The sequence below is a fragment of the Mustela nigripes genome, chromosome 14 (genome assembly GCF_022355385.1).
Source record: "Mustela nigripes isolate SB6536 chromosome 14, MUSNIG.SB6536, whole genome shotgun sequence".
Classification (NCBI taxonomy): Eukaryota; Metazoa; Chordata; class Mammalia; order Carnivora; family Mustelidae; genus Mustela; species Mustela nigripes.
The window spans coordinates 13,783,994-13,796,930 of record NC_081570.1 but is presented as its reverse complement, the minus strand read 5'-3'; the positions used below and the strand labels follow the sequence as shown (position 1 = coordinate 13,796,930).

Sequence of the window (12,937 nt, the reverse complement as noted above, 5' to 3'; positions counted from 1 at the left end):
AGAGAACACAAGCATTGAAGGAAATTTATTCATGAGAAAACTCAGGGAAACAATCTGCTGGTTACAAGCTCCAGAAGCCCTTGTCAGAACAGCCGGGAGTGGGGGCCGGGGGGGCCGGGGGGGCCGGGGGAGCTGACCGCCACCCTGGGGACAGAAGGGCAGACACAGGCGGGTGTGGGTACCGAGGCGTTCTTCACGGCCCGCCCGCTGGCCCTGTCCCCGGGACCTCACTGCCCTCTGGGTTAAAGTGCAGCTGGTGGGGTGGGGGTGATGGGTAGAACTGGGTGCTGGAGAGCTGTAGGGACACTGGCCGCCATGAGCCCTCCCCCCTCCTCTTCCTGGTTTCTTGAGGCTCAGCCAGAGTCTACCCCACCCAGATCCCTCCTTGGAGCACCCCCCACCCCCCACCAGCCCCCCCCCCCATCAGATTTAGAAAGAGCTCCCCAGGAGGGGGAAGGCTAGCTCCATCCGTTTTTGCCCAAGACTTGGGGGGGGCAGTGGGAGGGTGAGGAAGACTCCAGGGTTGGTCCCCCCTGCCCAGGTAAGCTCCTCCCTTGCCTTCCTCCACCCCCTGGAAAGCCAAGGAAGCCAGAAAGGCCTCGGCTCCAGGGCCATGAGTCAGCAGGGTCCTGCCCAGACCTGACTCCCAAGCACACCATCGAGGGAGGGCCATTTTGGTGCCAATGGGGAGAAGCTCTCCTGGGGACGAGAGACCTTTGGGGAAACCTATGGGGCTCGAGCTTCTGCCAGTGGTCTTCCTAGCCTGGACCCAGCCCCTTCCTCAAGGCTGCTGCTGGCAAGGCACCGACCCTCAGCCCAGGGTCCCCGCTCCACCATCTGTACCCCAGGGGCCCCGCCCCACCAGGACGGTGAGGATCTCACACCCACCTCAGCAGCTTAGCCAACCTCTTCCTGCTCCCAAAGGCGTATCTCTAGGAGGCAGAAAGGAAGAGAACCACCCACCCCCTCCGAAAAAGAACCCTGAAGACCTCTGCTACCTCCCCTCACTCTTGAATATATTAAATTGTGCAGCTTGGCCCCAACCCCTCCCTTCAGATCTCCACGGCAACCGGAAAGCGTTCCAAGTCCAAGTCTGAATCCAAGTCCATCCAGTGCCAAAGGGGGGGCTCCGGCCTGTCTCCCCACCGCTCCCCCGAGGTTGAGACCCAACATTCCACAGGGGATGAGAGGGGAGGAGGAGTTGGGGCCTCAGTCCTCAGCCCCCTCTTCCTCCACGTGGGGGGCCCCGGGGGGATCCTCGGGCTCGGGGGTCTGCCCGCCCGGGTGGGGGTGGGGACGGGTGCCCGGCTGGGAACCCGGCGCGTCCTCGCCCTGCACATAGACGCTCAGCCCGTGGCTGGGCTCCTTGCCACATGCTTGGCAGCTACAGTGCACGATCTTCTCCACCAGCTTGTCCACCCGGGGCACCTCCTCGTGGCCGGGGCACTCCAAGGTCACCTGCAGAGAACAGCAGAAAAGGGGAGACATGTTTCCAGAGGCCCCACGGGCAACAACACTCCTCATGGGACCGACAGTCCCAGAGACCCCAGAATGCCTGAGCCTGCCTGGAGGGTACCCCGTCAGCTTTGCGGGCCCCTCCACAGGGAGGAGGGCAAGCCGCCGCAAGAGCCACCCGACTTGTCTCCTCACAACCTGTCCTGCCCCCTCCCTACCCATTTCCTCACGGCAGCCTGCGGGGAGAAATCCAACGGGGCCTGCCCCTGTCCACAGTCCACCTCAGTGGACTTGAAGAAAAGTCCAGACTCCTCACCAAGCTCCCCACCCCCAGGACCTTCAGGCGGCCTCTGGCTGACCTCTCCATCCCTGATCTCGTGTCACTCCCATCAAGTCTAAGCTGCCTGATCAGCCCGAGACTTTGCACATGCTGTTCCCTCCACCTGGAAGGTCCTCACCTAACCTATCCCAGACCACCTGCCCCCAAATCGCCCACTTGACTTCCACTTAACCTTTGGGGCGCTGTTCCAACATCACACCCTCAAAGAGCCCCATCTCAAAGCCACAGCCCAGCCTAGGTCTGCCCCACTGGACCCTGTCGGGTCTTGCTTTTGCTGTTGCTTTTCCAACAGCTCTCCCTTTTTCCATCTTTCTTCCCCTTTTCTCCCTCCTTCCTTCCACAAAGCACCTACTCCCTGCCAGTGCTGGGGACATAAGGATAGGCATGGTCCTGCAAAGAATTCAGAGTCTAACGAGGGAAGCAGACTTGTCACAATCACCCAAATGCAGATGGAAAACTGTGAGAGGACAGAGGTCAAAGCAGACGCACACAATGCTCAGGGGGATAAGAAAGGGCCCTGAAAATGCTGCCAAGCGAAGAGCAGGAGAATGAATAGATGTTAAGTGAGTAAGGAGAAGAGAGGTATTCCAAACAGGGGAAAGAGCACATCCAAAGGCCCTGTGGTTGTACCATGCAGAGCAGGTATGAGAGATTGAAAGAAAGCATACTGATGTCAAGTGTCAAGCAAGTAAAAAAGATAAGGGAGGCGAGACAAAGCTCAAGAGACTGGGGAGGGAGCCAGGCCACGCTGGGCACTGTGGGACACGGCGAGGATTGGGCCTCATCTTAAAAGAGTAAGAAACCACTCAAAGAATTTCATTGTAGGACTGACATCAGAATGGAGCTGCAGGAAGAGCTCTTGTCCAGTACACATTGGTGTCAGACACATAAGCCATCCTGTGGCAAGGGCCACGTCTGGAGCCCCAGCACAATTCTCGGCCCCCGTACAGGGCAGGGCCTGACCGGTAGGCCCTGCGGCCGAGGCCCAGGCAGACAGGGGCAGGCAGCAGTACTCACGATCTCCCACATGGACTGGGCCGGCATGCAGGAGTCGCAGTGAACCAGGGACTCCGTAGACTGCGGGAAGGTGTTGGGAACGCTGTAACTGAAGCACTGTCCTAGGCACGCCCTGCAGGAGGAGAGGTCACTGTGCCCGTGACACCGCAGCAGCGGCGGCGGGGATGGGCTGCCCCGTCTTCTGCCCCTCCCCCCACTGGCCCTGCCCCGCACCTGTTCTGGATGGACTTGGCCTCGCAGCCGCTGTGGCCCACGATCTGGGTGATGTTCTTGGCCTCACACCAGGCGCTCTTGTCCGGGAACAGTGCCAGTTTGTTGATGGGCGGCGGAGCGGCCAGCAGCATTGCGGGGAGGACGGCCCCCACCAGGACCCGGAGCATCCTGCCCGTGGCCTCTAGGGCCCTAGGACTGAGCACAGATGCAGGTGAGGCTGGTGGGGCCCAGAGGCCCCGTGGACAGAGGGGACAGCAGCATGACAATCACGGGCTCTGCCACCCGACTGCCTGGGTTCGAGCCCTAGCTCTACCGCTTACCAGCAAAGCACAACCTTGGACCCGTTATTTGTCCTTTCTGAACCTCGACAGTGGAGGCACTAACATATGCACGTGCCATGGGCGCCCAGGAGGTTATGAGAGCCCCAGCGGTGAGACTAGCCCATAATGCACGCTCTGCGGGTGCTGCTCTGCTACCCTACTGTGCAGCTTTGAGCAAGTTCCTTTCTATGTCTGTGCCTCGGTTTCTTCATCCAAGAAATGGGGATGGCGAGACAGGATGGCAGAGGACTGTGATGCTTCAGCGCCTCTGGCAAACACACAGGCTTGCCCGGGAAACACAGTGCCTGCCCTCGAGGGGCTGGCCACCCAGCGCATCTCCTGGGCACACCGCCTGCATGTCAGCTACCAGGAAAGCTAACCTCCTCCATCCAGCACTGTGACTTCTTGGGCCACCTTGGCTGGCTGGGCGTCAGGGGAAAAAGCTAACCCCGGACCAGGCTACTTCTTTTTTGGATCCCCCACCAGAGCCGCAAGCCCTGAGTCTATACATACATCTTTATGTATCCCCAGGACCATCCCAAACTCCAAGGCAAGACCAGAGTCTGACGGGATGGAAGGAGACGGTAATACCAGAACTGGCCGGAAGATGGCGCTGCAGGGCAGCGTGTGTCCGAAGGATCGTGTTCCCCGACTTCAGCCTCCCTAGGCTTTGCCGTCTCCCCAACCTCCAAACGTGTGGAAGAGGGAGGCTTCAGAGCGACTTGGAAATGAGGGCCAGGCCTGCAAGGGGGTGCTATGGGGACAGGACATGGGAAAGGGTGTAGAATGGGGATCCGGGAGTCCGCACCTGCTGTACGACCCTGGACACCCAGGCCTCAGTGTCCCCACCTCTAAAATGAGTGAGGTGCCCTGGACACTGGTTGTCAAAGTCGGCGGATCATAAGAATCCCGAGTTCCCTAGGGACTTCTGGAGTGAAGTTCTAGGGCTAAGCGGGGCTGCGAATTTTCTAGCAAGCTTCCAAGGTGCCTCCGACTTGGAGCCAGGCTCGAGAACTGGTCCAACTCAGTCAGTCCAGGATTCCATGCCTTGGGACGGTCCCAAGCGGGGTCTGGGCATGGCCGAGTCGGGATCAGGGGCCAGGTACTGTCCCACAGACACCCAGCACTAGAGTGGGAACATACCCTTTCTGAATGACCCTACCCTCAGTCAGCCTCCTTGGTGAAGTGTCCAGAAAGGGGGTGGTGTTGGGGGTCTTGCCTGTTACTCCAGGGAAGACCTAGGTGGGCTGGCTCAGCTGGGCTCTAGGAGAGGGCCCGGGCCCCCTGCAGGGCTGGGACCACCTCCACAGCCCCGTGTTCCCTCCACCCAGAAAGTCCTGCTCAGCCCCTTCTCCCTGCAGGAGGTCTCCAGAAGCAGAGCTGAGTCCCATCTCACTGGACCCCAACGCCTGGGTGACCCCTGCTCCCAGCCAGCGGGGAGGGGTGAAGCAGGGAGAGCAGTAGGAGGTGAGTCGGGACAGCCTGCCCAGTCCCAACTGCGTTTGTGTCATGACCCTGGCTCTCACCCACATATTTCCGGTCTCACTCACAAGACCGACAGCGAACCCGTGTTTTCAGTACAACCACATCCTAACAAAATAGGACAGACTCGTTCCTAACTGGCAACCCAACTAATTTTTCAACCAGCGGGGCATCCAGAAGTCTCTCTGACCCCACTGGGTCCTCTTCTGTACCTGGGGAATCGGGCTTGGAGTCGGGGTCTGACCACAGCACGCCACAAGGAGCCCCGCAGGGACCCCCACCCCCACCCCCTGAGGCCAGAGCTCCCTCAAAGACCTCAGGCAGGTCTGGGCACTTTGTCCTCTCCCTGACCCTGTGACGGTTCCTTAGGAAGATTGGGCCAGGCAGGAGGTGATTGGGAGTTGAGGCTGGGATGGTGTGTTAGTAGCCCTGAGTCCCATGGATCTGTTTTGCAGGTGATTTGCGGGGGGGGTGGGGGGGCGGTTTTGGAATGGCAGCCGTGGGCCTGGACCAGGCTAAAGGGGGGCAGAGCTGAGACAGGGGTAAGACCAATAACAAGGCTTATTGAGAGACAGGGCAGTGGTGAGGTTTTAGGGGGAGTCACGGGCCTGGAGCACAGGGACTGGTTATTAGGTTCAGGTTATAGCGAAGGGGGAATCTTGCTCTCCAGGGCACAGTCCAGAGCTAACCCAGCAGGGCCCAGAGGGGGAAAGTGGGGGGTCCCTTTAGCCAACCTGCCAGCACCCAGGACCTCAGAGCAAGCTGGAGCCACTGTCTGCTTACCCAGACTGGCGGCCCTGCTCCCACCCCAAGCATGGCCCCCGGAGTCCTCTGGTTCAAGTCTGGCCTTCCCACCTAGGAGCTGTGTGACTTCCAGAAATAAAGCTCACCTCTCTGCACCTACTTTCCCCTACCCTAAGATGGGAGCACAGCACTGCTGGGGAGAGGGACTCAGAGAAGGCAGTCCGCGGGCCCCCAGCTCAGTCGGGTCCCCATCCCCTGGGAGAAGCACAGGAAGGGGGGGCAGGCCTCACACGGCTCACAGGTTTTCTTTATTTTTGGTTTATGCTCAGCTAATTTTTCTAGACAGCAGTGGGACCTTCCTTCCTCAGACAAGAGCCTCACCCACAGATTCTCATCTCTTCTTCCCTCCCTAAAGATCACGCCGCAAGTCATGGGACTCCTAGAATGCCAGGATGGGCAGAGGGATTCCCCCAGGCCCACAGCCCCCCACCCCCTTGCTTTGCAAAGGGGTCATCCCCAAGGTCCCCCAGCAAGTCGGGCCAAGCGGTGCCCTTCCCATGAAGCATGAAGTTCCCCACAGTTTAACGCTCAGTCCACTAAGCACTTCCTAGGTGGTGGGGGAGACGGAGGCCAAGGGAGCGCAGGGTAGCTGGGAGCGCAGACCCTATGCCCGCTCAGAGCTCAGAGCCTAGAGGAGGAGGTTGAAGGAAGTGGGGTTTCACGGAAGCAGTTGTTCAGATGGGAAGTCGGGGAAGGTTGGGGTGCAGGGAAGGAGGGATTCTTAATTCTGGATTTATTGATTTTAAAGAATTTATTTGAGAGAGAGAGAGTGAGAGAGCACAAGCAGTGGGGAGAGGCAGAGGGAGAGGGAGAAGCAGACTCCCCACTGAGCAGGGAGCCCAAGGCAGGGCTCAATCCCAGGACCCTGAGATCATGACCGGAGCCAAAGGCAGATGCTTAACCAATTGAGCCACCCAGGCACCCCATTAATTCTGGATGTAATTCAGGATTTGCGGTGAGTTACCAATGACCGGGAGAGGAGGGAGCTCCGGGCCGAGGGGACCGCACTCGCGAAAGCAAGGAGAGGGGCTTCGTTGCTAAGAGCCCGGCCCATGCCCCACCTGTCTCAGAGCAAGAGTTGGTGCTAACTGGGCCAGACACTGTTCTGGGTGCTTTTAACGTGTATGCATTTATGCAGTCCTTACAACCACCCGTGAGATAGCGACTACTAGCTCCCCCCTTCTACAGAGGAGGAAACTGAGGCATGGGGAGGTTAAGAGATTTGCTCAAGCTTACAAGATCAGGACTGACCAACACCAAGACTTGAATATGGACAGCAGCAAGATAAGCACCAGCTACCTTTGCAGACGGGAAGGCTCCCGGAGGATAAATCCAGAAACAGGAAGAGGCGTCCAGGGAAGGGTCCAGAGTTGGCAAGAGGCCTGGGGCTCCCTGCCCCGGCAGGCTGCGTCTCTTATCCTTATTCGCACTACCTGGGAGCAGAGTTCAAGTTCCACTCCTGACTGTATGGCCCATGAGACCACCACACAAACACACACACACACACCCTGCCACTGACAACAGTGCAGCCAGGGCCGACCCCTGGGACATTGGAGCCTCGGGAAAGGTCTGATACAGGCCTGCCTCCGAGTCGTGGCAAGATTTCAGTGGGGGGTGAGTGCCTTCTCACCAGATCCCTGTCGCGCCTAGATCCAAACCCCCCAGATCCTCAGAGGCCTTATGCAAACACCAGACACATCCTGAGGCTGCCAATGACACAGAAAATTCCCTGGGGGGGGAGGAGGGGCCGTGCGCGTGGAAACTGAGGCACAGAACAAGGAGGCGAGCGTCCAGCTTTCTCATTCCAGAGAAAAGGGCAGTGGACGAACACAGCAGAGCCGGTGGGGGGGCTTTCTCGGGATCCTTCATTCAAAAGGTCCCCAGGGAGGGGTGGGGGAGGGGCAGCAGACATGTTCCGTGGTTGGGCCTTCAGGGTCCCCCTTCTCTCTTTCCACACCGCCCAGAACCCAGCATCTTCCCAGAGATGCTTGCCAAAGCCCACATTCCCCGGCCCCGGCGCTGCATTTTAAACCCCACAGGTCCAGGCTGTGGTCCGGGCATCATCAACGACACTCCCACATGATTCTGAGGCCCAGCCAGGTCGGGAGCTATGGCCCCCCAAACTCCCCAGGGCAGGGACCCCCATAACAGCACTGCTGACGGGAGCCACCCACGCTGCTGCCTGGATTCCAGGGCCTGGAACAAAGTGTTCAAGTCACTGGAGGGACCCAGATTTCCAGGGAGCCCTCCAGCCCACCCACCCCCACCGTGAACCCCTTCGCAGAGCCTATATTGTGTAACAAGTGAACAGTCGCTGCCTGTTTCCTCTTTAGGGCAAATCTGAATATTCAGGCTACATATGCCAGGATTTTCTTGCTAGAAAGGTCCACTCCCCACCAGTCACATACACACACAGGCCCCTGGAGTCACCGTTCGCAGCAATGAGCCTGGTGTGGAAGCAGATGAGGCCAGGGCTGGCAAACCCCTGGTGGCAAGGATCTCCCCGACTTCCACTTGCTTCCTAACCTCTCCTGGGCACCCTTCCCGCCTACAGCCCCACCTGAGTCAGACGGAGGCTCCTGCCTGTGGGCCCAGCATCTGGGCGACACGGTGATGGACTCCCCAAGCCCGTGGTGTGTGTGGTGTGTTGCTCTCAAAGTGATCAGATGACCCCAGCCCACCCCCTCCTGCTTTCCCTATCCACATACGCACAGAGCACGCTCTGGGTCCCCCGCCACGGACGGCCACAGACCCAGGTTCACATCCTACCTTGGCCAACATAAACTTTCTGTGCCTCCATTTCCTCATCTGTAAGGTGGGCACACGGAGTGCGCAGAAAGGTCTGCAGAGAGCAGCTGCCACAGGATACAGCCTCAGCAATGTCACCCCTAGGGCTAGCCTGGGGTCCCTGAACTTTGCCCCCACCCTCTCCCCGCCTCCCACAGGATGCCCTTCTCCCTCCCCTCCCCCTCCCCTCCTCCCATCAGATCCTGGGTGGGTCCTGAAAATAACCAAATCCGGGGTTGCAGCTGCCCTGATGAGAGTGGATTTAGGGGAAACTCAACCATCGGAGATGATGTCTTAGAAAGGGTTTTATAAACTGTTGAGTGCTGCCTCCCACACGGACTGGCCAGGGTCGGAGCCAAGAGGAAGAATCCTCAGACTCTCACTCTGGGGCCACTGACTGAAGGGACAGGGTCTTGGAGAGATCAGTCCCCTCGGACCCACCCAGGAGAAAACAGGCTGGGCCTGGCTGCCAGGCTGTCCCCAAGGAGGGTGCGGAGGGCGTGGCCTCTGTGGCCATAGCCCCAGGCTTGGGCTCAGCCAGGGTGGGGCAGTCCCTGCAGGTCTTGGAATGAGCGCAGGGACTTCCTTGAATGGTGCAGCTGGAAAGGTCGCTCTGGGACTCCGGCCAAGAGGCATCAGACCCCAGCCCCGCTCCTCTCAGTAGGCTCTACTGGGCCTGCTCTGGGGTCCAAGGGCAAGTTCAGGCCCAAGCCCATCCACTGACTCACTGTGTCCCCGGGCACGATCAAGTCTAGGAGTTACAGACGGAGCCCCCCTGAACATTTGCGTTGCCTCCCCGAGCCCCACACTGGTCCCCTCCAGAAGAGCGAGCATGGCCTGGGAAGGTCCATTTAAGCAGATTCCCTCAAGTGCAGTCTGGCTCCGGCATGTTGCTTAAGGCCACTGTGATTCCATGACCCCAGTCTCACCGCGGGGTGGCTTCCTTCCTCCCCTCAGCCCTAGGCGCTGGCAGAGCATGAACTAACTGTCCCAGGGGGTAGACGCCCAGAGCCAGGCCCATGCTCCCAAGGCTTGCCCGCCTCTGCCAGGCAGGTCCCGCTTCGGGGCCACAGCAAACCACCCCCCCCACCGCCCCCCGCCCCAGGCCAGGGCTCTCCCACCTGCAGACCCTCCTGCCCACAGACCCAAAACTGTCTCAAAACAAATCTATGCTAATGAGCTGCTGCAGGGCCCGCTACACATCTGCTCAGCAGAAGTCCCACTGCAGACCTCACCGGCATCCCTGCCCACTCTGCAGCCTCCGACCCTTGGGGCTGGGGGTGGGGAGAAAGAGCCAAACTCAGTCTGAAATCTCACTTGAAAAGAATGAGGATATACCCGTGGCTAATGCAGACCACCTACTCTCCTCATCCACCCCTCCCAGGCGCAGGCCCAGGAGAAAGAGGTCCAGCTTGCAGGGGTGGGGGGGAGAGGAGCAAGGGTCACCAAGGAAATGCTCCAGTCTTGCCTTTCCTTTGGCCCCAACTAAAGGCAAACCACACCCAAGCAGCTCCAGCATCTGGGGGGAGTTTCTGGAGGCTGGGGGTTTCCACAGTAACAAAGGGTGAGGGGCTCCTTGTTGACAAAGTGCTTCCCCACTCCCCTCCCCAGCCAGCGCCCAGCCTTTGGCCTCCAGCCCTGACCTCTGTTTTCCTGGGGTTCCCGTAGTTACAGGCTGGTGTCCTCCAGCTGGGCGAGGGCCTCAGAAAGCCTGAAAATGTGCCCTTCTCCCCTGATGTCTGCCAACCCCCTGCCAAGGCGGGCAGCTGCCCCCTTTACAGCGGCTTGTAAAATATCAGAATCGCCCCGCCCAGGGAGCGGGGCGGGCAGGTGGCCGGCAGCGGGGCCCCGCTGTCCCGGCCGCCTCGCGGGGGTGGAATTCTTAAGAAAACTGAGCCCCCTGAGCCCCCGGAAAGGCTGGCTCCCTCTGCCCCAGACTCAATTCCAGGGGGATGACCCAGGCCAGGCCCCGGGGGCAGGCGGAAGGTAGGGGGAGGGTTTACGCGTCTTTTACCGGGTCTAGGAAACTATTCATGAACCCCACTGCGGGGGCTCGTGCCTCTGACACTGGGGGATTGTCTGCATTTTAGGGTGGGGGGGGGTCAGGGGGATGCACAGACACAAAGGTACCCCCTCCCAGAGGGGCAGACCGGAGAGACAGACAACATAAAGGCTTAAACCCAGGGAGGCTGAACACGAAGGCAGAAGAGGAGAAGAAACAGAAAGAAAGGGACCGAACAGAGAGGGGGACGGAAACAGAGAGACGAGAGACACGGGCAGTCGGATGGGGAGACAGAAACACAGGGAGCGAGACAAAAAGGAGGCAGAAACGTACCGCAGCGGAGCGGCTCGCGGCGCGGCGAGGCCCGGGCAGAGCCGGGGAGACGCGCGAGCCCCGCGGCCGACCTCCGGCCGCTGCCCCGGCGCCCGCGCGGCCCGACCCGCCCTCTACCCGCCCGGCGTGCGCTCGCCACGCACCTCCCTCCCTTCCTCTCCCGGCCGCCGAAACTCTCACCAAGCGGTGGAAACCCCCGGCGAGTCCGGGGACGGGCTCGGAGGGCAGCGGTGCCCCCAGCCACCCCGAGCCGCGCCCACGTCCCCAGCCCCGGCGTCCGGAGGCGCCTCCGCACCGTGTCCCGGGGTCGCCGGGCGGGCCGGGGGCGCGGCGCTGCCCCTGCGGCCGAAGCCTCTGGAAGCCGGGCGCCCGCGTGCCGGCCCGGGCGGGACTTACCGCGCGCGGCGGCGGCGGCGAGGAGCGCGGCGCGCCCGCCGGTTCCCGCGGAGTTGTCTGCGGGCCGCGGGGGGCGGCAGGCCCGGCGCCCCCGGGAGGCTCGGGAGGCGGCCGGCAGGGCTGGCGGCGGCCCCGCGAGGCTCGGCTGGGCTGCGCTGCGCGCCGTCTGCGGCCCCGGGCGGGCGCGCGGTGCGGGGGAGCGGCGAGCGGAGCGGCTCCGACGTCAGGGGTGTCTCCGCTCCAAATAGGGAGCGAGGGCGGGGGCAGCGGAGGGAGGGACGCGAAAAAGAAAGAGCGGGCGGGCGCGCACGGCCGCTCCCTCCGGGCTCGCGGGAGGGGGCGCCCCGGCCGCCCGGCCCGGCCCTTCTCCCCGCCTGCGAGCCTCGGGCCGGCCTGCGCGGCGATCCGACGGCACGGCGAGCTGCGGAGCCGCCCGGGCAGGCGCCCCCGAGCAGCGGGCAGAGAGCCCCGCGCCCCGATCCCTTCTCAAGTCGCCCTCCGCCGACTTGCTCTGCGCGCCCAACTTCCCTCTGCCTAACTTTTCCCGACACTGGCCAGGCCTCGGGGTGACAAAGATGGAGGTCTTCCTTTTTGCGGGGACCCGGGAGTTGCGGGCTTGCTCCGAGGCTGTGGCGCTCCAGTCCACCGAGTCCCGGCACCGGGCGACCGTCCCGGCTCTGCAGTCCCGCGGGGCGCCCCACCTATCGGCTCTCGGGCAGGTCAGGTCCGGCTCTGGGGTCCCCGCTGCCCCTCGCCCTCCGCCCAGCCTCCTCTCAGCTCAGGCACTGGTGTGGGCATCCGGAGAAGGGGGTGGGAGCCCCGGAAGGACTCTACAGAACGAGAGCGCCGACCAACGGACTCGCTTCTCCGGCTCCCGGGAAGGGCAGGACGCAGGCCCGGCGCCCAGCGTCGCCTCGGCGGTCCAACTCATCAGCCCGCACTTGGGTGGGTGGCGGGTGTGCCCCCTCTGTTCCCTGTGCTCTCAGGGGAACGAGGAAACAGCTTTGCTCCTGGAAAGTGGTAGCCCAGGACACAATTGGGGGACCTGCACATTTTGCTTTCTACCAGAGTTGTGCGTGTCCGTCTATTTTACCCCAGACCGATGGTTGTCACGGGTGGCCGAGCATCCCGGGTGGCTCCAGGCGGCCTGGTGGTAACTCCACGGTGTGCTCCGGTGGTTCCAAACCCAGACGCATCCCCATGCCTCCTAGCTCCGGCTTATGCTGTTCCCTCTGCCTGCAGTTCCCTTCTCCTTTCCTCTCCTGGCAAAGTCATTCCTTGAGCACCAGATTGGAAGGACTTCCCAAGACCCTCGGAGAGCCTAAACCTCTCCTTCCTCAGGTGTGATCCTTGGCATGGAAAAGAAGTCTGGCAATTTCCCAGACTGGCAATTTCTAGCTGGCTGGGCACATCTCTTTCCTCCATTAGACCACAGGCACCTTGAGGGCAGTGATGGCTGGTTTATTTTGGTGTCCCCAGTGCCTAAGGACGTGTCCCCGATATATTTGGCTGAATGGAAGTAATTATTAACCGCCATTGAGAAGTGTTCCCAGGAGAATACAAGAATAACAATCCTACGATATAGAATGTGTATCTTACTTATGATGGGTATTCGTATGTATAATAATAATCACAAGAGCTCACACATACTGAGCCCCTGACTGGGTGCCTGCTCCCATTCTAAGCACTTGCCACCCACACAATAACTCTAGAAGATAAACAGTATTGTTATCCCCCATTTTATCAGGGAAAGGAGAAAAACCTAGAGAGAGGTTAAGTAACTGGCCT

The 12,937-nt window shown here is 61.0% G+C and overlaps 1 protein-coding gene across 4 annotated transcripts; it reads right to left on the bottom strand.

Annotated features, from left to right (window-relative positions):
• Positions 1-10: 10 nt before the first annotated feature.
• NBL1 (NBL1, DAN family BMP antagonist) lies at positions 11-11,251 on the bottom strand. 4 transcript variants are annotated; one of them, XM_059376442.1, is made up of 5 exons: positions 11,150-11,241; positions 6,931-7,064; positions 3,026-3,220; positions 2,813-2,924; positions 11-1,458 (listed from the first exon to the last, which is right to left on the bottom strand). In XM_059376442.1, the coding sequence occupies exons 3-5, from the start codon at positions 3,190-3,192 to the stop codon at positions 1,210-1,212; spliced, it is 528 nt and encodes a 175-aa protein (XP_059232425.1). In that variant the 5' UTR covers positions 3,193-3,220; positions 6,931-7,064; positions 11,150-11,241; the 3' UTR covers positions 11-1,209. The 4 variants fall into 4 exon arrangements, with proteins under 4 accessions (XP_059232425.1, XP_059232424.1, XP_059232427.1 ...); XM_059376441.1 differs by lacking the exon at positions 6,931-7,064 and having other exon boundaries at positions 11,150-11,251; XM_059376444.1 differs by lacking the exons at positions 6,931-7,064; positions 11,150-11,241 and adding an exon at positions 10,934-11,013.
• Positions 11,252-12,937: the final 1,686 nt, after the last annotated feature.

Bases quoted from the DNA above. Each gene is read 5' to 3' on its own strand.
- NBL1 (XM_059376441.1), bottom strand. From the start codon at position 3,192: ATGCTCCGGGTCCTGGTGGGGGCCGTCCTCCCCGCAATGCTGCTGGCC. The intron at 2,925-3,025 runs GTGCGGGGCAGG...CTCCTCCTGCAG, and splicing joins GCCAAGTCCATCCAGAACAG to GGCGTGCCTAGGACAGTGCT. The intron at 1,459-2,812 runs GTGAGTACTGCT...TGTTCTCTGCAG, and splicing joins CCCAGTCCATGTGGGAGATC to GTGACCTTGGAGTGCCCCGG.